Below are 27555 nucleotides of genomic sequence, written 5' to 3'. Positions count from 1 at the left end.
TTTTTGTGATTTTAATGAAACACTTCAAGAAAGAGGCATGTAATTCATAAACTGAAGGTTAACATTTTGAAATAATTAATTCTAATTATTTTACTTTATAATGCACTGTATAATTTGTAGAATTATTTTTAAATCAACTGCATTTCTAAGCGGATGGGAATCTCAGGTTGGCTTGTGAGAGTTAACTGCGTGGTACATTTATCTTAAGACATCATCAAAGACAGAGGCTCCCCTTCGCTCTGTTGGACCTGCAGAGCTCGGTGAATATCCTGGGAATGAGAGGGAGAGCATGGAGAGGTTAGCTTGATCACTGTTCAATAGGAACGTGAAGAGGGACTGTCTTTCTTTATGGGCTTGGACCTGGATTCAAATAGTAGTCGTTTTCTTTCAAATATTTGAGCTGTGCTTGATCAATCTTGGGGACCAATGAAACAGTCCCAAAAGCACACAGATCTCACCCATTCGGCAGAACCAAACAAACATTCAAAGTATGTGAAAGAAAGCCGATACTATTTGAACCTAGGTATCGTGTTGTGAATACTATACAGTGTGTTTATCTTTTGAGTGTGAAGTTTTCTATTGGTCCATACTAACAATGAGTTGGTATTGAGCAGAGCCCTCGATCAGATCTTGTATGACCGGATGCTGGGATAGGATGGAGAATGGAATCTTGTCCTCAACCTTGTACCCCAGTTCTCTGTAGACCTTCACAAAGTCCTGTGGGTAAAGAACAATCCTAGACTTAACAAGCAGCTCCAAAACAAACATGTACACATTTTCGTTCAAAAGACAGATTGATGTCCCGGCATAGCCAGAAGAGGACTGGCCACCCCTCAGAGCCTGGTTCCTCTCTAGGTTTTGGCCTTTCTAGGGAGTTGTTCCCTAGCCACCGTGCTTCTCCATCTGCATTGCTTGCTGTTTTAGGCTGGGTTTCTGTACAACACGTTGAGATATCGGCTGATGTAAAAAAGGGCTTTATTAATACATTTGATTGATGGATTGATTGTTGAAATCGTTCATCAATCAGCCAGGTAGTTCAGTTCATCCCAGTAAATCAAAATGAGGTTATTTTTTATTTTTGCAAATGCATTTCCAAAATGCTACCAATCACTGAAGTGTTAGGTAGGAGTGGGTAAGAGTGGCAATATAATTTTAATAATATATATATATATATCTTACAGTAGGGAGTGAAACTCTTGTCCTGTACCTCTTTATATTCATCAGGACTCTTCCAGTTGGGATGGAAGCGGTTCTGGCATGCCCCCCAGGCTCCCCCGTGACAGATAGCTCGGAGGAGGGCAGGCATGGACACCCCCTCCTCCCCTCTTGGCCCCCCCTGAGGCTCCACCTCCTCCTCTAGCTCGGTTGACTCACTCAGCCCCTCCTCCATGTAAGGCACCGACTACAAATTCACAGTTAATCAAAAAAAACAATGGATAGAAATGAGCAGATGCTCTGAGCTATCCCACCAAGGCCAAGCTACTGGTACTACTGCTACAACTACTACTGCAACTACTGACACTACTACAATAACTACTACTACTGCTATTGCTACTACTGATACTGATACTATTACTGCTACTACGACTATTAGTGCTACTGCTATTACTACTACTACTGCTACTTAGTTATCAACATACCATACAGTATGTTGATGACACTGGACTTGAAACATATGCAAATGATAGGACTATGAGGTGTAGTTAAGACCAAAACGGTACCATATTCCCCTATATAGTACACTCCTTTTGACTAGAGTCGGGACACTATATAGTACACTCCTTTTGACTAGAGTCGGGACACTATATAGTACAGTCCTTTTGACTAGAGTCGGGACACTATATAGTACACTCCTTTTGACTAGAGTCGGGACACTATATAGTACACTCCTTTTGACTAGAGTCGGGACACTATATAGTACACTCCTTTTGACTAGAGTCGGGACACTATATAGTACACTCCTTTTGACTAGAGTCGGGACACTATATAAGGGAATAGGATGCTGCTTCACATGCAGCCTTGGATGCAGAGTGACGAAGCCAACCTTAAGAAGTCTACTGCTAGACTGGTGACGAAGCGGTTGTCCCATGACGACACTGAGAGCTCGGACAAAGCCCTGCGTAGGGTCAGGGTGGGCGGCGAAGTACAGCAGCATGGTCACGTAGTCGACACGAGCTGGCGAGCAATCGGGGTCGGCGAAAAGCAGGAAGAAAAACTGCAAGAAATATTTGCAGATGAGTTATCAATGCAACATTGTGTGATGATTTGTATTGTTCCATTTATAAATTCAAGCAGTTGGTTGTTGTGAGACCTGGGTTCAAATACTATTTAAAATAATTTCAAATGTCTTATTTGGGCTTGATTGAGCTTGCCTGGCACAATGGAACCAATAGAATAGTCACAAAATTGCAAACCCTGCCCATCTGACACTCCAGGCAGGCTTAACTCAGCACTAAAAGTATTTAAAAGATTTCGAATAGTATTTGAATCCAGGTCTGGGTGTCGTTGCTACAGTGCCTTGCGAAAGTATTCGGCCCCCTTGAACTTTGCGACCTTTTGCCACATTTCAGGCTTCAAACATAAAGATATAAAACTGTATTTTTTGTGAAGAATCAACAACAAGTGGGACACAATCATGAAGTGGAACGACATTTATTGGATATTTCAAACTTTTTTAACAAATCAAAAACTGAAAAATTGGGCGTGCAAAATTATTCAGCCCCCTTAAGTTAATACTTTGTAGCGCCACCTTTTGCTGCAATTACAGCTGTAAGTCGCTTGGGGTATGTCTCTATCAGTTTTGCACATCGAGAGACTGACATTTTTTGCCATTCCTCCTTGCAAAACAGCTCGAGCTCAGTGAGGTTGGATGGAGAGCATTTGTGAACAGCAGTTTTCAGTTCTTTCCACAGATTCTCGATTGGATTCAGGTCTGGACTTTGACTTGGCCATTCTAACACCTGGATATGTTTATTTTTGAACCATTCCATTGTAGATTTTGCTTTATGTTTTGGATCATTGTCTTGTTGGAAGACAAATCTCCGTCCCAGTCTCAGGTCTTTTGCAGACTCCATCAGGTTTTCTTCCAGAATGGTCCTGTATTTGGCTCCATCCATCTTCCCATCAATTTGAACCATCTTCCCTGTCCCTGCTGAAGAAAAGCAGGCCCAAACCATGATGCTGCCACCACCATGTTTGACAGTGGGGATGGTGTGTTCAGCTGTGTTGCTTTTACGCCAAACATAACGTTTTGCATTGTTGCCAAAAAGTTCAATTTTGGTTTCATCTGACCAGAGCACCTTCTTCCACATGTTTGGTGTGTCTCCCAGGTGGCTTGTGGCAAACTTTAAACAACACTTTTTATGGATATCTTTAAGAAATGGCTTTCTTCTTGCCACTCTTCCATAAAGGCCAGATTTGTGCAATATACGACAGATTGTTGTCCTATGGACAGAGTCTCCCACCTCAGCTGTAGATCTCTGCAGTTCATCCAGAGTGATCATGGGCATCTTGGCTGCATCTCTGATCAGTCTTCTCCTTGTATGAGCTGAAAGTTTAGAGGGACGGCCAGGTCTTGGTAGATTTGCAGTGGTCTGATACTCCTTCCATTTCAGTATTATCGCTTGCACAGTGCTCCTTGGGATGTTTTAAGCTTGGGAAATCTTTTTGTATCCAAATCCGGCTTTAAACTTCTTCACAACAGTATCTCGGACCTGCCTGGTGTGTTCCTTGTTCTTCATGATGCTCTCTGCGCTTTTAACGGACCTCTGAGACTATCACAGTGCAGGGGCATTTATACGGAGACTTGATTACACACAGGTGGATTGTATTTATCATCATTAGTCATTTAGGTCAACATTGGATCATTCAGAGATCCTCACTGAACTTCTGGATAGAGTTTGCTGCACTGAAAGTAAAGGGGCTGAATAATTTTGCACACCCAATTTTTCAGTTTTTGATTTGTTAAAAAAGTTTGAAATATCCAATAAATGTCATTCCACTTCATGATTGTGTCCCACTTGTTGTTGATTCTTCACAAAAAAATACAGTTTTATATCTTTATGTTTGAAGCCTGAAATGTGGCAAAAGGTCGCAAAGTTCAAGAGGGCCGAATACTTTCGCAAGGCACTGTATGTGTACCTTCCGTAGATTAGCCAAGCGATCGTAAGGAAGTGGCTCAGACAGGTCTTCGGGAATGGACAGTGCTCGCTCACTGGGGAACCACAACTCAACCTAATAATGAAGCAAGAAAATATGATTCATTCATACATGTCAACCAGGTATCACAGTATGAGCGACAATGTCAAGTCTTCACCTACCACCTGTAATGATGTGTAATTCATGAATTTTGGCAGCCATCATTTGATGCTAACCAAGACATAAAGATTTGACTGCCACATGTTTAAAAAGTGCTAATATCACTGTGTGTAATGGGAAACGTGATGGTGATAGTAGAGTTTGTTGAAGAGCTGGTAGTGTACTGTAGGTAGGTGGTATATGGTGAAGTTTCCCCTTGATGCTGATCATGGGTCAGTTTAGCATTTCCCCCACTGATGATTAAGGTTAGGATTGTGGAAGGAGAAGCTGATCCTAGATCTGTACCTAGGGGAAACCTCACCCCATAGCGTAGGAAGGTACCTTTAAGTACTGCTCTTCAGTCAAAGACCCTGTGGCCCCAGCGTCCTCCATCTTGAAGCGGGCCAACACTTGCAGCAGCTGAGGCAGAGTAGGGGTGGGCCAGGGGAGGGCGGCACTCAGCAGGAACTGACGCCAGTCCAGCATCTCTGTGTTCTGGGTTAGCATAGACACCAGCTCCACCAGCTACACACACACACACATTTCACACAAACACAAACAAACACACACACACACTCCATGTCTGTTCATGAGAACATGACTGTTTGTGGCCGTGATGACACCCTAGTAGCCATGTTGTGAGTCAGCCAGCCAGTCAGTCAGTCAGTCAGCCAGCCAATGGGTCAGTCAGTCAGTCAATCAGTCAAGCCAATGGGTCAGTCAGTCAGCCAGCCAGCCAGTCAGTCAGCCAGCCAGCCCATGGGTCAGTCAGTAAGTCAGCCAATGGGTCAGTCAGTCAGCAGGTCAGTTAGTCAGTGAGTCAGTCAGCCAGTCAGTTAGTCAGCCAGTCAGTGAATCAGTCAGTGAGTGAGTCAGTCAGCCAGTGAGTCAGTCAGCCAGTCAGTGATTCAGTCAGTGAGTCAGTCAGCCAGTCAGTTAGTCAGCCAGTCAGTGAATCAGTCAGTTAGTCAGCCAGTCAGTGAATCAGTCAGTGAGTCAGTCAGTGAGTGAGTCAGTCAGTCAGTGAGTCAGTCAGCCAGTCAGTGATTCAGTCAGTTAGTCAGTCAGCCAATGGGTCAGTTAGCCATTGGGTCAGCCAATGGGTCAGTCAGCCAGTCAGCCAATGGGTCAGTCAGCCAATGGGTCAGTCAGCCAATGGGTCAGTCAGCCAATGGGTCAGTCAGTGAGTCAGCCAGCCAGTCAGTCAGACAGCCAGTCAGTCAGCCAGTCAGTCAGTGGGTCAGTCAGTCAGTCAGTCAGACAGACAGTGGGTCAGTGAGTCAGTCAGTCAGACAGACAGTCAGCCAGTGGGTCAGTGAGTCAGTCAGTCAGCCAGCGGGTCAGTGAGCCAGTCAACCAGCGAGTCAGTCAGTGAGTTGGTCAGTCAGTCAGCCAGTGAGTGAGTCAGTCAGCCAGCGGGTCAGTCGGTCAGCCAGCGGGTCAGTGAGCCAGTGGGTCAGTCAGTGAGTTGGTCAGTCAGTCAGCCAGTGAGTCAGCCAGTGAGTGAGTCAGTCAGCGTTGTCAGCCAGCCAGCCACTGGGTCAGTCAGCCAGTCAGTCAGTCTGTGAGTCGGTCAGTCAGTCAGTCTGTGAGTCGGCCATTCAGTCAGTCTGTGAGTCGGCCAGTCAGTCAGTCCGTCAGCCAACCAGACAGCCAGCCAGTGAGTGTACCTGAGACTCTGAGATGTGCATCCAGGGGTCTGGCAGAGCGTTGGTCCCCATGTTCAGAGAGGTGATCTCCTGCAGGATCTCCCAGAAGTCAGTACTGCACTGCACACCTGACGGGACACACAGAGTTGATGGATGAATCTCAAGCGTATCAGTTGACAAATCCTTGATTCCTCGCATCCTTTCTCCTCACCTCCTTATTAAAATGCATTGGAGGAGGTCAGAGGAGAGAAACCTCAGATCTCCTCCTCCAATGCGTTTTGAGAAGGAAGTGAGAAAAAAGGACATGAGGAATCAAAGAAATACAATTGAGATTCACATAAATCAGGGGAATCCAACGACCCACGTACATTACCATTCAAAAGTTTGGGGTCACTTAGAAATGTCCTTGTTTTTGAAAAAAAATGAAAAAATGTTGTCCATTAAAATAACATAAAATTGATCAGAAATACAGTGTAGACATTGTTAATGTTGTAAATGACTATTGTTGCTGGAAACGGCAGATTTTTTATGGAATATCTACATAGGCGTACAGAGGCCCATTATCAGCACTCCTGTGTTCCAATGGCACGTTGTGTTAGCTAATCCAAGTTTATCATTTTAAAAGACTAATTGTTCATTAGAAAACCCTTTTGCAATTATGTTAGCACAGCTGAAAATGGTTGTGCTGATTAAAGAAGCAATAAAACTGGCCTTCTTTAGACTAGTTGAGTATCTGGAACATCAGCATTTGTGGGTTTGATTACAGGCTCAAAATGGCCAGAAACAAAGACTTTCTTCTGAGAAATGAAGGCTTATTCCATGCGAGAAATGTTCAAGAAACTCAAGATCTTGTACAATTCTGTGTACTACTCCCTTCACAGAACAGCGAAAACTGCTTCTAACCAGAATAGAAAGAGGAGTGGGAGGCCCCGGTGCACAACTGAGCAAGTGGACAAGTACATGAGTATTTACGCCTCACAAGTCCTCAACTGGCAGCTTCATTAAATAGTACCTGCAAAACACCAGTCTCAACGTCAACAGTGAAGAGGCGATTCCGGGATGCTGGCCTTCTAGGCAGAGTTGCAAAGAAAAAGCCATATCTCAGACTGGCCAATAAAAATAAAATATTAAGATGGACAAAAGAACAGACACTGGACAGAGGAACTCTGCCTAGAAGGCCAGCATCCCGGATTCGCCTCTTCACTGTTGACGTTGAGACTAGTGTTTTGCGGGTACTATTTAATGTTACTATAAATATATAATTACCAGTGGCGTAAAGTACTTTAGTGAAAATACTTTAAAGTACTACTTAAGTATTTTTTGTTGGTATCTGTACTTTACTATTTATATTTTTGGCAACATTTACTTTTACTTTGCTCCATACATTTTCCCTGACACTCAAAAGTACTCGTTACATTTTGACAGGAAAATTGTCCAATTCACACACTTATCAAGAGAACATCCCTGGTCATCCCTACTGGTTTGCTTAATATAAGGAATTTTAAATGATTTATACTTTTACTTTTGATACTTAAGTACATTTTAGCAATTCCATTTACTTTTAATGCTTAAGTATTTTTAAAACCAAATACTTTTAGACTTTTACTCAAGTAAGCATTTTACTGGGTGACTTTTACTTGAGTCATTTTCTATTAAGGTAACTTTACTTTTACTCAAGTATGACTATTGAGTACTTGTTCCACCACTGATAATGACATAGATTAGTACATATACTTGGGTAATACTGTGTGCATATATTAATGTTGCAGACCTGTGGGCGCCACCTTGCGTAGCTGGCGGTAGAAGGCCTCCAACTGAAGGATGGTGAGAGTGCTGTCTGTGGGAAGCTCCAAAGGGGCGGGGCGGGGAGGGTTAGGGGGGCTGACAACAACCCGCATGTCCCCGTTCAGGAAGAAGTCTGTGCATACCAGCATCAGCTCACTCTGGAGCTTGGCGGCCGACTCAATGTGGTGACGCACCACCTCAGCCAGCTGGTCAATGCTGGGGGGACAGAGAAGTAGGGTGAAGTTGACCCTAGATGCTGATCTTGGGTCGGTTTAGCATTTTATCCCCACTAATGGTTAAGGTTAGGATTGGGGAGGGGAAGCTGATCCTAGACCTGTACCTAGGGGGAACTTCATCGCCGGAGTATACCTGTTCATCTCAGACAGGAAGCGGGCTCCCAGCCACTCCTCCATGGTCCTGAAGGCCTGCTCTGCCTGTCTGTGCAGGACCCTCACCATGCACAGAGCACAGGCTTTGACCAGCTCCACGCGCACCTTCACTGCACTGTCTAGGAGGGTGGGGTGGAGGGGCACGTAAAAGCCTTTATATTTGTTATGGATCCCCATTAGCTGCTGCCAGCTACTCTTCAGTTATAAAATTTTAAAAACATTACAATACATTCATTACAGAATTCACAACACACTAAGGCCCATACTTCACTACCACGTATCTACAACACAAAATCCATGTGTACGTGTGTGTATAGCGCGTATGTTATCATGTGTGTGTATGTGTATGTGTCTGTGCCTATGTTTGTGTTACTTCACAGTCCCCGCTGGTCCATAAGGGGTATTTTTACCTGTTTAAAAAAAAAATCTGATTTTACTGCTTGCATCAGTTACCTGATGCGGAGATTCATGTAGTCATGGCTCTATGTAGTACTGTACATTTCCCATAGTCTGCTCTGGACTTGGGGATTGTGAAGAGACCTCTGGTGGCATGTCTTGTGGGGTATGCATGGGTGTCCCCGCTGGGGAAGGCTGCATCCACCCTATTACCTATATAGGGAATAGGGTGGTATTTGGGCTCTACAGCCAATGCTGTAGTTTGGTACCTTCATGGTCGAGAGCTGCAGCATACTCCTGTCTGATTTTGTTCCGTATGGCCCTCTTGCAGACCTCCTCTGAATCTTCCTCTGGGGCAGGGGGTGGGCTGGGCTCCTGAGCAGGGGAGGGGGGGCCTAAAAAAGGAAGTCACCCAAATTACACATCAAAATAAGGCCTGGCGTCATTTTCAAGAGAAAATCCTCAAAACTGTTGACACAAAAATAAATATGCTTGACACATACTGATGTGCAGGGATCCCAGTCCCATCAAACAAACAATGCTGATCATAGTAGCTTGTGACAGTAGATCATGTACTCAATTTAAAGAGGGACACTTCTTATGAACGGTGAGAGGAGACGATTGTGGAGTGAGAGAGAGTACGGGGCAAATCCAAATCTGGACCTTGAAGCTGGTGATTTTCATTGTAAAGGACTGATTTAGACCTGGAACACCAGTTGGGTACGATTATTTTCAGGTAGAACAGAAAACCAGCAGTACTCCGGACCTCCAGGCTCGGATTTGAATACCACTGGGGTAGAATAAGTCCAACCTTTCTTCTTGGTGCCAGCTTTCTTCTTGTCCTTGCCAGAGTTGGCTGCGGCGGCTGCAGTGGAGGCGGAGGCTTGGGACATTCTCTGTAGCCGTTCTCTATCCATCTGCTGCTGAGCCTCCTCATTCTCCTCTGCCTCGCGTTGAGCCGCCTCCACTGACACCTGGACACACACAACTACCCATGAGAAACACATACATACGCTCACACACAAACACACACACACACACTGCACACACACTTCTTCACCATGTTGTTGATGGCTGTCAGAGCAGTCTGATAGATGTCATGCAGCAGCTTCTCATCGGGGTCCTGGAAGCCCTTCTGTTTCATAGAGGCCACTTCGGTAGAGGGAGGTCTGCGGGGAATCAGTGGAACACTGCAACAACAGACGAACAAAATCACACGATGCAAAACGCATCATCAATGGAAGTTCTTGCTCTGTACTGAAAGTGCCTTATCTTGAAAACCTGACTGCTGACATGCAAAACAAAACAGTGGACTTATGTGAAACAAAGTTCTACAATATTGTTTTAGTAGGAAATATCCCTTTGACGTGTCTATATTTGACCAAGGTGAGAGGTACATTGGGCAGTGCTTTCTCTTACACTTTGGTTTTCTTCTTCTCGTCTCCTTCACAGTCTCTTTTACCAGCACTCTTGGTGACTCTTTCAGAACTGGAGGGACAGGAGTGTTTGATGATGAGACGACAGTAACAATTGATGAAAACCTTATACTGTAAATTCCCCCAAAATAAGCAAAGGTATTAACTATTGAAATAGCTGTGACTCTCCCTGACTGGCATTGGGCATACCAGATCAAATGGGTCCGTGCTGTGATTGGCTGCGCAAAAGGCCACTTCATTATGCTCTGCATAAACGGATAATAACTGACAGAAAATGTGGATTTGGGCTAGGGGAGAGCAGCTAGCTAGGTCAGTTTCTATTATACATCAATGGAGAATAACTGTCAGAAAAGCAGGTGTGTATTCATTAGGGCGCACCGTAGCAAAACATTTTTCAATGAAAAAAACTGTTTTGCAACCAAAACAGGAGTTATATTATTGGACGAATGTAGATTGGTCCCTCCCTGTTTGCTTCCATTTGGTTCAGAATGGTTTCTAGTGAATACACCCTAGGTATTTCGGATGAATCTGGACGAATCCCTTCCCCTGAGCAGCAGCCTTCTGCTTGCCTCTTGGATTTGTCAGTCTGGGTTCCTGGCTCCTCCAGCGCCACGATGTCTAGCAGTGGAATACAGGTGAATTCTGGCCCCGCCTCAGACAGCACCTGTTTGTACATGCCTGTGTAGTAATCCCGCAGGAGACGTAGAGAGTCCTGGAATCGGTCCACTTCCACCTGGAGGAGGACAACATTAGTACATCAGTGTGCGTTTCAGCCAAGGAGCTAACAAACCTCGAAATGGAGATAAAAACCAAACCTGAAACATTCCCGTTTTCACTAATACACGTAAGCAATTGCACAGTCGCTCATGACAGATTTAACAATTAGGGACGGTTTCCCACATATTAAGCCTAGTCCTGGATTTAAAAATATATATATACACAGTTGAAGTCGGAAGTTTACATTCACCTGAGCCAAATACATTTAAACTCAGTTTGTTCACAATTCCTGACATTTAAACCTAGTAAAAATTCCCTGTTTGAGGTCAGTTTGGATCACCACTTTATTTTAAGAATGTGAAATGTCAAAATAATAGTAGAGAGAATGATTTATTTCAGCTTTTATTTCTTTCGTCACATTCCCAGTGGGTCAGAAGTTAACATACACTCAATTAGTATTTGGTAGCATTGCCTTTAAATTGTTTAACTTGGGTCAAATGTTTCAGGTAGCCTTCCACAAGCTTCCCACAATAAGTTGGGTGAATTTTGGCCCATTCCTCCTGACAGAGCTGGTGTAACTGAGTCAGGTTTGTAGGCCTCCTTGCTCACACAAGCTTTTTAAGTTCTGGCCACACATTTTCTATGGGATTAAGGTCAGGGCTTTGTGATGGCCACTCCAATACCTTGACTTTATTGTCCTTAAGTCATTTTGTCACAACTTTGGAAGTATGCTTGGAGTCATTGTCCATTTGGAAGATCCATTTACGACCAAGCTTTAGCTTCCCTGACTGATGTCTTGAGACGTTGCTTCAATATATCCACATAATCTTACTTCCTCATGATGCCATCTAGTTTGTGAAGTGCACCAGTCCCTCCTGCAGCAAAGCACCCCCACAACATGATGCTGCCACCCCCGTGCTTCACGGTTGGGATGGTGTTCTTTGGCTTGTAAGCCTCCCCCTTTTTCCTCCAAACATAACGATGGTCATTATGGCCAAACAGTTCTATTTTTGTTTCATCAGACCAGAGGATATTTCTCCAAAAAGTACGACCTTTGTCCCCATGTGCAGTTGCAAACCATAGTCTGGCTTTTTATGACGGTTTTGCAGCAGTGGCTTCTTCCTTGTTGAGCGGCCTTTCAAGTTATGTCGATATAGTTATGTCGTTATACCATTTATCGACATAGAAGTTATGTCGATAACCACACGGTGGTTGGAACCAAAAACCTCAAATTTGGACTCATCAGACCAAAGGACAGATTTCCACCGCTCTAATGTCCATTGATCGTGTTTCTTGGCCAAAGCAAGTCTCTTCTTCTTAATGGTGTCCTTTAGTAGTGGTTTCTTTGCAGCAATTCGACCCTGAAGGCCAGATTCACGCAGTCTCCTTGGAACAGTTAATGTTGAGATGTGTCTGTACTTGAAATCTGTGAAGCATTTGGGCAGTTAACTCTAATGAACTTATCCTCTGCAGCAGAGGCAACTCTGGGTCTTCCTTTCCTGTGGCGGTCCTCATGAGAGACAGTTTCATCATAGCGCTTGATGGGCTTTGTGACTAGACTTGAAGAAACTTTAAAAGTTCCTGAAATTTTAAAGCATTGATTGACCTTCATGTCTTAAAGTAATGATGGACTGTCACTTCTCTTTGCTTATTTGAGCTGTTCTTGCCATAATATGGCTGTTCTTGCCATTTCAGGACTACCTCATGAAGCTGGTTGAGAGAATGCCAAGAGTGTGAAACGCTGTCATCAAGGCAAAGGGTGGCTACTTTGAAGAATCTCAAATATAACATATATTTAGATTTGTTTAACACTTTTTTGGTTACTACATGATTCCATGTGTTATTTCAAAGTGTTGATGTCTTCACTATTATTCTACAATGTAGAAAATAGTAAAAATAAAGAAAAATCCTGGAATGAGTAGGTGTCTCCAAACTTTTGACTGGTACTGTATATATATATATATATATATATATATATATATATATATATATATATATATATATAAAAAAATGTTTTATTGTCACATACACCAGTGATACGCTTTGTTTTAAAGTGCAGTGATGTGTTGTTTTAAAGGGACAGCCATAGTAGTATTTCAACTCATTTCAACTTGCTTTTTATTGTCAGCTGGCAAGCGCATGTGATATTTGGTTCTGGGTGATGCTGAGATAACATGTTCATGGACAGGATGGGAGGAGCATCACCTGCATTAGTGTGGAGAAATGGTTGATGAGCACCGCCGTGTGGTCTTCCAGCCAGCCGTCGCACATGATCGCCGCCCGCTCCTGCCCCGCTTCTTCCTTACGCTTATCACAGATGTCCCACAGACGCTCGCGCAGGTCCTGCAGTGTCACGACACCAGATGAGACAGATAGACAAACACAGACAGAAGGACAGACCGACGAGACAGAAGGACGGAGGGACGGATAGACAGGCGGACCAACATAGCGACAGACAGACTCTCAGTATTGACAGGCAAATGGGAAAAACAACAGACATGAGCAAATGTCATAACAGACACGGCTTTGATGGCGTTTGTGTTACTGTAGCCTACATCCAGACGCTGGTGCAGCTCTGCCTTGGTCTCCTCGTCATCTCTCATGTCCTTGGGGATGCTGTTATAGTTCTGCTGCCACTGGGACACAAACTCTTGCTTCAGGTCGGGCCGTCGGAGGTACTGCTTAAACTCCTCTCTGCAAGCGTCACAAGATAAGAGTTAGAGTTACTTCTCTCTGTTCACACTGTACATATCCCAAATGCAGTGTGGCAGACGGCAGGAAGAGGTGAGGGGAGTGGTAATCGAGGAGAGATATCTTGCAGGTCGCTTGCTCCACCCCAAAGCCTTATATGGACTTCCTGCTCCAACGAGGCAAGACTGTAAATCGTTAAGCCAGGGAGTGCTTGGGGATAAAGGAGGAAGCAGCCTTCACAAAGAGGGCATAGGAGGTGAGAGACAAGAGAGGTATGAAGGGTGAGAGAAACGAGAGCAACAAAAAAAATCTGTGTGATTGCCTGTTGTGACCTGGAATGTTGGATTGCCCCCCTTATGTGCTGGATTGGCTGAGGACCCGAGTGTGAGGATAACCCTTGGAAAACAGAATGGACAAAGGGAACAGCTTGTGGATTGTGAGGTGATTGGTGAATTCCCCGTGCACCAAAATCCCTAATAAACTTCCCCTTTGCGTTCTATTTGTGCTACTGGTTTTGTTATTGAACTAGGTGACATGGAAACCCCACACCCTTCATCTTTTTACAGCAGGAGTATAGATCAAAGTCATTCTCACTGATGCGAGATCAGATAAAAAAACAACAGACATGACTTGAAATCACTGGACACTTTGATAATGTTTACATATTTTTTGTATTACTCATCTCATATGTATATACTGTATTCTATCCTACTGTATCTTAGTCTATGCCGCTCTGACATTGCTCGTCCAAATATTTCCATTCCTTTGCTTTAGATTTGTGTGTATTGTTAGATATTACTGCACTGTTGGGAGCTAGAAAAATAAGCATTTTGATACACCCGCAATAACATCTGCTAAACACGTGTATGTGACCAATGTAATTTGGTTAGAGATCAGCACAGATTAAATGTTGTTAGATGGTATATCAAGTCAAATACATTTTAAGTGCATTTAACAGACATCACTGTTCTAAGAAAGGAGGTAATGATACCGTAGCCTGGTCCCAGATCTGTTTGTGATATAGGAGTTTACAGATCTGGGACCAGGTGAATAATATGGGTTTGTCAGAGTTGGGTTAAATTCGGAAGATACATGTCAGTTGTACAACTGACTAGGTATTCCCTTTTCTCTTACGTCCATTGTGCACTAAACGATGTCAAATGTAATTTTATGGGAAATGCTTACTTATGAGCCCCTAACCAACAAAGCAGTTAAAAAAAAAAATACAGATAAGAATAAGAAATAAAAGTAACAAGTAATTAAAGAGCAGCAATAAAATAACAATAGCGAGACTATATACAGGGGGGTACAGGTACAGAGTCAATGTGGGGGGCACCAGTTAGTTGAGGTAATATGTAGATGTAGGTAGAGTTATTAATGTGACTATGCATAGATAAGAGAGTAGCAGCGGTGTAAAAGGGGAGACACACAATGCGAACAGTCTGGGTGGCCATTCAACTAGATGTTCAGGAGTCTTATGGCTTGGGGGTAGAAGCTCTTGGACCTAGAATTGGCGCTCCAGCTTGTCGTGCGGTATCAGAGAGAACAGTCTATGACTAGGGTGACTGGAGTCTGACCATTTTTAGGGCCTTCCTCCACTTGGCCCCAGTGATGTACTGGGCTGTTCGCACTGCCCTTTGTAGTGCCTTGCGGTCGGAGGCTGAGCAGTTGCCATACCAGGCAGTGATGCAACCAGTCTTGATTCTCTCGATGGTGCAGCTGTAGAACCTTTTGAGGATCTGAGGACCCACGCCAAATCTTTTCAGTCTCCTGAGGGGGAATAGGTTTTGTCGTGCCCTCTTCACGACTGTCTTGGTGTGCTTGGACCATGTTAGTTTGATGGTGATGTGGACACCAAGGAACTTGAAGCTGTCAACCTGCTCTACTGCAGCCCCGTCGATGAGAATGGGGGCGTGCTCGGTCCTCCTTTTCCTGTAGTTCACAATCATCTTCTTTGTCTTGAACACGTTGAGGGAGAGGTTGTTGTCCTGGCACCACATGGCCATGTAGGCTGTCTCGTCGTTGTCGGTGATCAGGCCTACCACTGTTGTGTCTTCGGCAAACTTAATGATGGTGTTGGAGTCGTGCCTGGCTGTGCAGTCATGAGTGAACAAGGAGTACAGGAGGGGACTGAGCACCCACCCCTGAGGGGCCCCTGTGTTGAGGATCAGCGTGGCGGATGTGTTGTTACCTACCCTTACTACCTCGGGGCGGCCCGTCAGGAAGTCCAGGATCCAGTTGCAGAGGGAGGTGTTTAGTCCTAGGGTCCTTAGCTTATTGATGAGATTTGAGGGCAATATGGGGTTGAATGCTGAGCTGTAGTCAATTAATAGCATTCTCACATAAGTGTCCCTTTTGTCCAGGTGGGAAAGGGCACTGTGGAGTGCAATAGAGATTGCATCATCTGTGGATCTGTTGGAGCGGTATGCAAATTGGAGTGGGTCTAGGGTTTATGGGATAATGGTGTTGATGTGAGCCATGACCAGCCTTTCAAAGCACCTCATGGCTACAGACGTGAGTGCTACGGGTCGGTAGTCATTTAGGCAGGTTACCTTAGCTGCTAGGAGCGCCGCCTCTGGGTGAGTGTTTTCTTATGGCGGAATACAGCTCATTCAATGCTGTCTTAGTGCCAGCCTCCGTCTGTGGAGGTATATAAACAGCTACAACAAATACAGATGAAAACTCTCTAGGTAGATAGTGTGGTCTACAGCTTATCAGGCGAGCAATAGCTTGAGACTTCCTTAGATATCGTGCACCAGTTGTTAATTACAAAAATACGTAGTCGCAGTCCCTTGTCTTACCAGACACCACTGTTCTATCCTGCCAGTACAGCGTATAACCAGCCAGCCAGCTGTATGTTGATGGTGTCATCATTCAGCCACGACTCCATGAAGCATAAGATATTACAGTTTTGAATGTCCTGTTGGTAGTTTAATCTTCCGTTAGGTCATCATTTTTATTCTTCAAAGATTGCACTTTTGCTAGCAGAATGGAAGGAAGTTGGGGTTTATTCGATCGCCTACAAATTCTCAGAAGGCAACCCGCCCTCTGGCCCCTTTTTCTCTGCCTCCTCTTCACGCAAACTACGGGGATCTAGGCCTTTTCCCGAGAAAGCAGTAAATCATTCACATCAGGCTCATTCAGACTTGTTAATTCTTAAGGCTAGGGGGCAGTATTCGGAAGTTCAGATGACTGACGTGCCCAAAGTAAACGGACTGTTACTCAGGCCCAGAAGCTAGGATATGCATATAATTGGTAGCATTGGATAGAAAACACTCTGAAGTTTCTAAAACTGTTAAAATAATAGTATGGGTCACAGTCCATTCAAATGCTTGTCTATGGGATATTCAAAGGAATTCCTCCCAGATTGCAGTTCCTATGGATTCCACTAGATGTCAACAGTCTTTAGAAAGGGTTTCAGGCTTGTTTTCTGAAAAATTAATTAGTAGTTGTAGTTTTTCAAGGTGGCTCTCATCTTGACTGTAGTCTTGTGGCGTGCTTGGATGAGGGTGCGCACCTCGTTATTTATCTCCGGTATTGAACATACTACATTCTGTCTTAAATTGTATCATTTATTTACATATTAGGGTACCTGGGGATTGATTAGAAACGTTGTTTGACTTGTTTGGACACAGTTTATTGGTAACTTTCGGATTCCTTTGTCTGCCCGTTGAACGAGTGGAACGGGTGGATTACTGAATCAAACGCACCAACTAAACTGACTATTTTGGTATACAAAGGACTTTATCGAACAAAATTACCATTTGTTGTGTAGCTACGACCCTTGGGATTGCAAACAGAGGAAGATCTTCAAAAGTAAGTGATTTATTTTATCGCTATTTCTGATTTTTGTGACGCCTCTGCTGGTTTGGAAAATGTTTTTAATGCTGGTGTATGAGGGGCGTTGTCCTCAGATTTCGCCGGATGTTGTCGAGGTGGGTCAGTAGCGCCCCACCTAGCCCAAAGAGGTTTTAAAGGAAAAAATGGTATTCTGCCAGTCCGTGGTGAGTAATCTCAGTCCTGATGTCCAGAAGTTATTTTCGGTCATAAGAGACGGTAGCGGCAACATAATGTACAAAATAAAAAAGTTACAAACAACGCAAATAAACAAACAAAAAACACAATCGGTTATGTAAAACGTCAGCCTTCTTCTCCGGCGCCATTGTTAAAACTTCTTAGCGCTAGGCCCACTTTTTTCTCCACTTCCTGCCTGAATGACGTGCCCAAAGTAAACTGCCTGTTGCTCAGGCCCTGAAGCTAGGATATGCATATAATTGGTACCATTGAAAATAAAACACTTTTAAGTTTGTAGAAATGTTAAAATAATGTAGGAGAATGTAACACAATAGATATGGTAGGAGAAAATCCAATGAAAAACCAACCATATTTTTGTGTTGTTGAGAGAGACCATCCTCTTAGAAATGCAAGAGATAGGTCATATTAAAAATTAGCTCCCTGGATGCAATTCCTATGGCTTCCACGGGTGTCAGCAGTCTATGTTCAAGGTTCCAGGCTTGAAAATGTCAAAAAACAAATAAGAAATAACAGTTTTAGTAGGACAGTCTTGGAAGTTCGTGTTTGCGCGTGCCATGAAACCATTATGCACCTGCTAAAATCAGTTTCCTATTGAACATACTTCTTTCCGAAAAAAATATTATAGTTTGATTACATTTTAAACCACCGAAGAGCGGCTCTACACCATTAGAGCGAGACCAGCTGCGCTTGGCCCGCGACTGGAAAATGCTAGCTGACATTGGCCGGCAACTTGTGTTTCCTCCGGAGATCGCAACCACCACCCTAAGACCTGACATGGTGCTCTGGTCCCGTTCGCTCAAGAAGGTCTTCATCATTGAGCTCACAGTACCCTGGGAGGACTCAGTAGATGAGGCTTATGAGCGAAAACATTTGCGCTATGCCGATCTAGCTGCCGAAGCACGGCATCATGGCTGGAACACAGAAGTCCGACCAGTGGAGGTGGGCTGCAGAGGTTTTGTGGCAACATCTACAACCAGACTGCTTAGAGACCTGGGAATTAAGGGCCAGAGCCAGCGTTCGGCAATCAAAGCTGTATCGGAGGCGGCAGAAGGCAGCAGTCAGTGGCTCTGGATGAAGAGGAAAGACCCCAGCTGGGCCCCGAAGTGAGAAGGCCAGGAGGTATGCGGTCAACAATGCTTGACTCAGGGAGGAGGACGCCCCTGCCATGCATAGTCCCATGGGATGTTGGCTATCAACAACAAGGCAACTCCCATGACTAATTGGGAATGGGACGCAAGCGTAGGATTGATCACCCTGTCGCTGGCCGCCTTTGGGGAGGGTGTATAGTGTGAAAGGCCGAAACACCCTAGGAACCAAAAGGTACACTACTGACGATGCGCTCCCCAAATTTCACCAGGCTCACTGTTCATTAACTCTTGGAAGTGCTTGCACAAAAGGATAGTAACATCTCATCCTGTGTTCTTGGAATCTAGGGTGAGTAAATATAAACGTTTTCTGACTTGTTGAAACAAAGTTTAGGGGTAGATTTTCGGATTCCTCCTTCCTCGATGGCCCAAACTAAACTGACTTTTTTGGATATAAAGAAGGATTTTATCTAACAAAACGACACTACAGGTGTCAGCTGGGACCATTTGGATGACAAATCAGAGGAAGATTTTCAAAAAGTGAATATTTAATCATTATATGTGAATGTATGAAACCTGTGCCAGTGGAAAAATATTTTGATGTGGGGCGCCGTCCTCAAACAATCACATGGCATGTTTTCACTGTAATTGGAATAGGGTGACTGGAGTCTGACCATTTTTAGGGCCTTCCTCCACTTGGCCCCAGTGATGTACTGGGCTGTTCGCACTGCCCTTTGTAGTGCCTTGCGGTCGGAGGCTGAGCAGTTGCCATACCAGGCAGTGATGCAACCAGTCTTGATTCTCTCGATGGTGCAGCTGTAGAACCTTTTGAGGATCTGAGGACCCACGCCAAATCTTTTCAGTCTCCTGAGGGGGAATAGGTTTTGTCGTGCCCTCTTCACGACTGTCTTGGTGTGCTTGGACCATGTTAGTTTGATGGTGATGTGGACACCAAGGAACTTGAAGCTGTCAACCTGCTCTACTGCAGCCCCGTCGATGAGAATGGGGGCGTGCTCGGTCCTCCTTTTCCTGTAGTTCACAATCATCTTCTTTGTCTTGAACACGTTGAGGGAGAGGTTGTTGTCCTGGCACCACATGGCCATGTAGGCTGTCTCGTCGTTGTCGGTGATCAGGCCTACCACTGTTGTGTCTTCGGCAAACTTAATGATGGTGTTGGAGTCGTGCCTGGCTGTGCAGTCATGAGTGAACAAGGAGTACAGGAGGGGACTGAGCACCCACCCCTGAGGGGCCCCTGTGTTGAGGATCAGCGTGGCGGATGTGTTGTTACCTACCCTTACTACCTCGGGGCGGCCCGTCAGGAAGTCCAGGATCCAGTTGCAGAGGGAGGTGTTTAGTCCTAGGGTCCTTAGCTTATTGATGAGATTTGAGGGCAATATGGGGTTGAATGCTGAGCTGTAGTCAATTAATAGCATTCTCACATAAGTGTCCCTTTTGTCCAGGTGGGAAAGGGCACTGTGGAGTGCAATAGAGATTGCATCATCTGTGGATCTGTTGGAGCGGTATGCAAATTGGAGTGGGTCTAGGGTTTATGGGATAATGGTGTTGATGTGAGCCATGACCAGCCTTTCAAAGCACCTCATGGCTACAGACGTGAGTGCTACGGGTCGGTAGTCATTTAGGCAGGTTACCTTAGCTGCTAGGAGCGCCGCCTCTGGGTGAGTGTTTTCTTATGGCGGAATACAGCTCATTCAATGCTGTCTTAGTGCCAGCCTCCGTCTGTGGAGGTATATAAACAGCTACAACAAATACAGATGAAAACTCTCTAGGTAGATAGTGTGGTCTACAGCTTATCAGGCGAGCAATAGCTTGAGACTTCCTTAGATATCGTGCACCAGTTGTTAATTACAAAAATACGTAGTCGCAGTCCCTTGTCTTACCAGACACCACTGTTCTATCCTGCCAGTACAGCGTATAACCAGCCAGCCAGCTGTATGTTGATGGTGTCATCATTCAGCCACGACTCCATGAAGCATAAGATATTACAGTTTTGAATGTCCTGTTGGTAGTTTAATCTTCCGTTAGGTCATCATTTTTATTCTTCAAAGATTGCACTTTTGCTAGCAGAATGGAAGGAAGTTGGGGTTTATTCGATCGCCTACAAATTCTCAGAAGGCAACCCGCCCTCTGGCCCCTTTTTCTCTGCCTCCTCTTCACGCAAACTACGGGGATCTAGGCCTTTTCCCGAGAAAGCAGTAAATCATTCACATCAGGCTCATTCAGACTTGTTAATTCTTAAGGCTAGGGGGCAGTATTCGGAAGTTCAGATGACTGACGTGCCCAAAGTAAACGGACTGTTACTCAGGCCCAGAAGCTAGGATATGCATATAATTGGTAGCATTGGATAGAAAACACTCTGAAGTTTCTAAAACTGTTAAAATAATAGTATGGGTCACAGTCCATTCAAATGCTTGTCTATGGGATATTCAAAGGAATTCCTCCCAGATTGCAGTTCCTATGGATTCCACTAGATGTCAACAGTCTTTAGAAAGGGTTTCAGGCTTGTTTTCTGAAAAATTAATTAGTAGTTGTAGTTTTTCAAGGTGGCTCTCATCTTGACTGTAGTCTTGTGGCGTGCTTGGATGAGGGTGCGCACCTCGTTATTTATCTCCGGTATTGAACATACTACATTCTGTCTTAAATTGTATCATTTATTTACATATTAGGGTACCTGGGGATTGATTAGAAACGTTGTTTGACTTGTTTGGACACAGTTTATTGGTAACTTTCGGATTCCTTTGTCTGCCCGTTGAACGAGTGGAACGGGTGGATTACTGAATCAAACGCACCAACTAAACTGACTATTTTGGTATACAAAGGACTTTATCGAACAAAATTACCATTTGTTGTGTAGCTACGACCCTTGGGATTGCAAACAGAGGAAGATCTTCAAAAGTAAGTGATTTATTTTATCGCTATTTCTGATTTTTGTGACGCCTCTGCTGGTTTGGAAAATGTTTTTAATGCTGGTGTATGAGGGGCGTTGTCCTCAGATTTCGCCGGATGTTGTCGAGGTGGGTCAGTAGCGCCCCACCTAGCCCAAAGAGGTTTTAAAGGAAAAAATGGTATTCTGCCAGTCCGTGGTGAGTAATCTCAGTCCTGATGTCCAGAAGTTATTTTCGGTCATAAGAGACGGTAGCGGCAACATAATGTACAAAATAAAAAAGTTACAAACAACGCAAATAAACAAACAAAAAACACAATCGGTTATGTAAAACGTCAGCCTTCTTCTCCGGCGCCATTGTTAAAACTTCTTAGCGCTAGGCCCACTTTTTTCTCCACTTCCTGCCTGAATGACGTGCCCAAAGTAAACTGCCTGTTGCTCAGGCCCTGAAGCTAGGATATGCATATAATTGGTACCATTGAAAATAAAACACTTTTAAGTTTGTAGAAATGTTAAAATAATGTAGGAGAATGTAACACAATAGATATGGTAGGAGAAAATCCAATGAAAAACCAACCATATTTTTGTGTTGTTGAGAGAGACCATCCTCTTAGAAATGCAAGAGATAGGTCATATTAAAAATTAGCTCCCTGGATGCAATTCCTATGGCTTCCACGGGTGTCAGCAGTCTATGTTCAAGGTTCCAGGCTTGAAAATGTCAAAAAACAAATAAGAAATAACAGTTTTAGTAGGACAGTCTTGGAAGTTCGTGTTTGCGCGTGCCATGAAACCATTATGCACCTGCTAAAATCAGTTTCCTATTGAACATACTTCTTTCCGAAAAAAATATTATAGTTTGATTACATTTTAAACCACCGAAGAGCGGCTCTACACCATTAGAGCGAGACCAGCTGCGCTTGGCCCGCGACTGGAAAATGCTAGCTGACATTGGCCGGCAACTTGTGTTTCCTCCGGAGATCGCAACCACCACCCTAAGACCTGACATGGTGCTCTGGTCCCGTTCGCTCAAGAAGGTCTTCATCATTGAGCTCACAGTACCCTGGGAGGACTCAGTAGATGAGGCTTATGAGCGAAAACATTTGCGCTATGCCGATCTAGCTGCCGAAGCACGGCATCATGGCTGGAACACAGAAGTCCGACCAGTGGAGGTGGGCTGCAGAGGTTTTGTGGCAACATCTACAACCAGACTGCTTAGAGACCTGGGAATTAAGGGCCAGAGCCAGCGTTCGGCAATCAAAGCTGTATCGGAGGCGGCAGAAGGCAGCAGTCAGTGGCTCTGGATGAAGAGGAAAGACCCCAGCTGGGCCCCGAAGTGAGAAGGCCAGGAGGTATGCGGTCAACAATGCTTGACTCAGGGAGGAGGACGCCCCTGCCATGCATAGTCCCATGGGATGTTGGCTATCAACAACAAGGCAACTCCCATGACTAATTGGGAATGGGACGCAAGCGTAGGATTGATCACCCTGTCGCTGGCCGCCTTTGGGGAGGGTGTATAGTGTGAAAGGCCGAAACACCCTAGGAACCAAAAGGTACACTACTGACGATGCGCTCCCCAAATTTCACCAGGCTCACTGTTCATTAACTCTTGGAAGTGCTTGCACAAAAGGATAGTAACATCTCATCCTGTGTTCTTGGAATCTAGGGTGAGTAAATATAAACGTTTTCTGACTTGTTGAAACAAAGTTTAGGGGTAGATTTTCGGATTCCTCCTTCCTCGATGGCCCAAACTAAACTGACTTTTTTGGATATAAAGAAGGATTTTATCTAACAAAACGACACTACAGGTGTCAGCTGGGACCATTTGGATGACAAATCAGAGGAAGATTTTCAAAAAGTGAATATTTAATCATTATATGTGAATGTATGAAACCTGTGCCAGTGGAAAAATATTTTGATGTGGGGCGCCGTCCTCAAACAATCACATGGCATGTTTTCACTGTAATTGGAATAGGGTGACTGGAGTCTGACCATTTTTAGGGCCTTCCTCCACTTGGCCCCAGTGATGTACTGGGCTGTTCGCACTGCCCTTTGTAGTGCCTTGCGGTCGGAGGCTGAGCAGTTGCCATACCAGGCAGTGATGCAACCAGTCTTGATTCTCTCGATGGTGCAGCTGTAGAACCTTTTGAGGATCTGAGGACCCACGCCAAATCTTTTCAGTCTCCTGAGGGGGAATAGGTTTTGTCGTGCCCTCTTCACGACTGTCTTGGTGTGCTTGGACCATGTTAGTTTGATGGTGATGTGGACACCAAGGAACTTGAAGCTGTCAACCTGCTCTACTGCAGCCCCGTCGATGAGAATGGGGGCGTGCTCGGTCCTCCTTTTCCTGTAGTTCACAATCATCTTCTTTGTCTTGAACACGTTGAGGGAGAGGTTGTTGTCCTGGCACCACATGGCCATGTAGGCTGTCTCGTCGTTGTCGGTGATCAGGCCTACCACTGTTGTGTCTTCGGCAAACTTAATGATGGTGTTGGAGTCGTGCCTGGCTGTGCAGTCATGAGTGAACAAGGAGTACAGGAGGGGACTGAGCACCCACCCCTGAGGGGCCCCTGTGTTGAGGATCAGCGTGGCGGATGTGTTGTTACCTACCCTTACTACCTCGGGGCGGCCCGTCAGGAAGTCCAGGATCCAGTTGCAGAGGGAGGTGTTTAGTCCTAGGGTCCTTAGCTTATTGATGAGATTTGAGGGCAATATGGGGTTGAATGCTGAGCTGTAGTCAATTAATAGCATTCTCACATAAGTGTCCCTTTTGTCCAGGTGGGAAAGGGCACTGTGGAGTGCAATAGAGATTGCATCATCTGTGGATCTGTTGGAGCGGTATGCAAATTGGAGTGGGTCTAGGGTTTATGGGATAATGGTGTTGATGTGAGCCATGACCAGCCTTTCAAAGCACCTCATGGCTACAGACGTGAGTGCTACGGGTCGGTAGTCATTTAGGCAGGTTACCTTAGCTGCTAGGAGCGCCGCCTCTGGGTGAGTGTTTTCTTATGGCGGAATACAGCTCATTCAATGCTGTCTTAGTGCCAGCCTCCGTCTGTGGAGGTATATAAACAGCTACAACAAATACAGATGAAAACTCTCTAGGTAGATAGTGTGGTCTACAGCTTATCAGGCGAGCAATAGCTTGAGACTTCCTTAGATATCGTGCACCAGTTGTTAATTACAAAAATACGTAGTCGCAGTCCCTTGTCTTACCAGACACCACTGTTCTATCCTGCCAGTACAGCGTATAACCAGCCAGCCAGCTGTATGTTGATGGTGTCATCATTCAGCCACGACTCCATGAAGCATAAGATATTACAGTTTTGAATGTCCTGTTGGTAGTTTAATCTTCCGTTAGGTCATCATTTTTATTCTTCAAAGATTGCACTTTTGCTAGCAGAATGGAAGGAAGTTGGGGTTTATTCGATCGCCTACAAATTCTCAGAAGGCAACCCGCCCTCTGGCCCCTTTTTCTCTGCCTCCTCTTCACGCAAACTACGGGGATCTAGGCCTTTTCCCGAGAAAGCAGTAAATCATTCACATCAGGCTCATTCAGACTTGTTAATTCTTAAGGCTAGGGGGCAGTATTCGGAAGTTCAGATGACTGACGTGCCCAAAGTAAACGGACTGTTACTCAGGCCCAGAAGCTAGGATATGCATATAATTGGTAGCATTGGATAGAAAACACTCTGAAGTTTCTAAAACTGTTAAAATAATAGTATGGGTCACAGTCCATTCAAATGCTTGTCTATGGGATATTCAAAGGAATTCCTCCCAGATTGCAGTTCCTATGGATTCCACTAGATGTCAACAGTCTTTAGAAAGGGTTTCAGGCTTGTTTTCTGAAAAATTAATTAGTAGTTGTAGTTTTTCAAGGTGGCTCTCATCTTGACTGTAGTCTTGTGGCGTGCTTGGATGAGGGTGCGCACCTCGTTATTTATCTCCGGTATTGAACATACTACATTCTGTCTTAAATTGTATCATTTATTTACATATTAGGGTACCTGGGGATTGATTAGAAACGTTGTTTGACTTGTTTGGACACAGTTTATTGGTAACTTTCGGATTCCTTTGTCTGCCCGTTGAACGAGTGGAACGGGTGGATTACTGAATCAAACGCACCAACTAAACTGACTATTTTGGTATACAAAGGACTTTATCGAACAAAATTACCATTTGTTGTGTAGCTACGACCCTTGGGATTGCAAACAGAGGAAGATCTTCAAAAGTAAGTGATTTATTTTATCGCTATTTCTGATTTTTGTGACGCCTCTGCTGGTTTGGAAAATGTTTTTAATGCTGGTGTATGAGGGGCGTTGTCCTCAGATTTCGCCGGATGTTGTCGAGGTGGGTCAGTAGCGCCCCACCTAGCCCAAAGAGGTTTTAAAGGAAAAAATGGTATTCTGCCAGTCCGTGGTGAGTAATCTCAGTCCTGATGTCCAGAAGTTATTTTCGGTCATAAGAGACGGTAGCGGCAACATAATGTACAAAATAAAAAAGTTACAAACAACGCAAATAAACAAACAAAAAACACAATCGGTTATGTAAAACGTCAGCCTTCTTCTCCGGCGCCATTGTTAAAACTTCTTAGCGCTAGGCCCACTTTTTTCTCCACTTCCTGCCTGAATGACGTGCCCAAAGTAAACTGCCTGTTGCTCAGGCCCTGAAGCTAGGATATGCATATAATTGGTACCATTGAAAATAAAACACTTTTAAGTTTGTAGAAATGTTAAAATAATGTAGGAGAATGTAACACAATAGATATGGTAGGAGAAAATCCAATGAAAAACCAACCATATTTTTGTGTTGTTGAGAGAGACCATCCTCTTAGAAATGCAAGAGATAGGTCATATTAAAAATTAGCTCCCTGGATGCAATTCCTATGGCTTCCACGGGTGTCAGCAGTCTATGTTCAAGGTTCCAGGCTTGAAAATGTCAAAAAACAAATAAGAAATAACAGTTTTAGTAGGACAGTCTTGGAAGTTCGTGTTTGCGCGTGCCATGAAACCATTATGCACCTGCTAAAATCAGTTTCCTATTGAACATACTTCTTTCCGAAAAAAATATTATAGTTTGATTACATTTTAAACCACCGAAGAGCGGCTCTACACCATTAGAGCGAGACCAGCTGCGCTTGGCCCGCGACTGGAAAATGCTAGCTGACATTGGCCGGCAACTTGTGTTTCCTCCGGAGATCGCAACCACCACCCTAAGACCTGACATGGTGCTCTGGTCCCGTTCGCTCAAGAAGGTCTTCATCATTGAGCTCACAGTACCCTGGGAGGACTCAGTAGATGAGGCTTATGAGCGAAAACATTTGCGCTATGCCGATCTAGCTGCCGAAGCACGGCATCATGGCTGGAACACAGAAGTCCGACCAGTGGAGGTGGGCTGCAGAGGTTTTGTGGCAACATCTACAACCAGACTGCTTAGAGACCTGGGAATTAAGGGCCAGAGCCAGCGTTCGGCAATCAAAGCTGTATCGGAGGCGGCAGAAGGCAGCAGTCAGTGGCTCTGGATGAAGAGGAAAGACCCCAGCTGGGCCCCGAAGTGAGAAGGCCAGGAGGTATGCGGTCAACAATGCTTGACTCAGGGAGGAGGACGCCCCTGCCATGCATAGTCCCATGGGATGTTGGCTATCAACAACAAGGCAACTCCCATGACTAATTGGGAATGGGACGCAAGCGTAGGATTGATCACCCTGTCGCTGGCCGCCTTTGGGGAGGGTGTATAGTGTGAAAGGCCGAAACACCCTAGGAACCAAAAGGTACACTACTGACGATGCGCTCCCCAAATTTCACCAGGCTCACTGTTCATTAACTCTTGGAAGTGCTTGCACAAAAGGATAGTAACATCTCATCCTGTGTTCTTGGAATCTAGGGTGAGTAAATATAAACGTTTTCTGACTTGTTGAAACAAAGTTTAGGGGTAGATTTTCGGATTCCTCCTTCCTCGATGGCCCAAACTAAACTGACTTTTTTGGATATAAAGAAGGATTTTATCTAACAAAACGACACTACAGGTGTCAGCTGGGACCATTTGGATGACAAATCAGAGGAAGATTTTCAAAAAGTGAATATTTAATCATTATATGTGAATGTATGAAACCTGTGCCAGTGGAAAAATATTTTGATGTGGGGCGCCGTCCTCAAACAATCGCATGGCATGTTTTCA

At 44.6% G+C, this 27555-nt stretch overlaps 1 protein-coding gene across 1 annotated transcript in view; it reads right to left on the bottom strand.

Moving 5' to 3' along the window:
* LOC139410595 (sperm flagellar 2) overlaps positions 1-27555 on the bottom strand; it is a 57755-nt gene continuing 30200 nt past the window's right edge. The window contains exons 23-38 of the mRNA XM_071155894.1: positions 13224-13362; positions 12874-13011; positions 10521-10684; positions 9935-10003; positions 9576-9705; positions 9327-9489; positions 8785-8910; positions 8100-8238; positions 7717-7946; positions 5967-6073; positions 4639-4821; positions 4141-4233; positions 2045-2215; positions 1208-1402; positions 595-717; positions 1-269 (exon numbers count right to left, since the gene is read on the bottom strand). Coding sequence (XP_071011995.1) covers positions 204-269; positions 595-717; positions 1208-1402; positions 2045-2215; positions 4141-4233; positions 4639-4821; positions 5967-6073; positions 7717-7946; positions 8100-8238; positions 8785-8910; positions 9327-9489; positions 9576-9705; positions 9935-10003; positions 10521-10684; positions 12874-13011; positions 13224-13362 — 2236 coding nt within the window. The 3' untranslated portion in view covers positions 1-203. The remainder of the gene's footprint in view (positions 270-594; positions 718-1207; positions 1403-2044; positions 2216-4140; positions 4234-4638; positions 4822-5966; positions 6074-7716; positions 7947-8099; positions 8239-8784; positions 8911-9326; positions 9490-9575; positions 9706-9934; positions 10004-10520; positions 10685-12873; positions 13012-13223; positions 13363-27555) is intronic.

This window comes from Oncorhynchus clarkii, chromosome 6, assembly GCF_045791955.1.
Source record: "Oncorhynchus clarkii lewisi isolate Uvic-CL-2024 chromosome 6, UVic_Ocla_1.0, whole genome shotgun sequence".
Taxonomy (NCBI): Eukaryota; Metazoa; Chordata; class Actinopteri; order Salmoniformes; family Salmonidae; genus Oncorhynchus; species Oncorhynchus clarkii.
The sequence above is the reverse complement of the archived record's forward strand: the minus strand, read 5'-3'. Positions and strand labels throughout refer to the sequence as shown.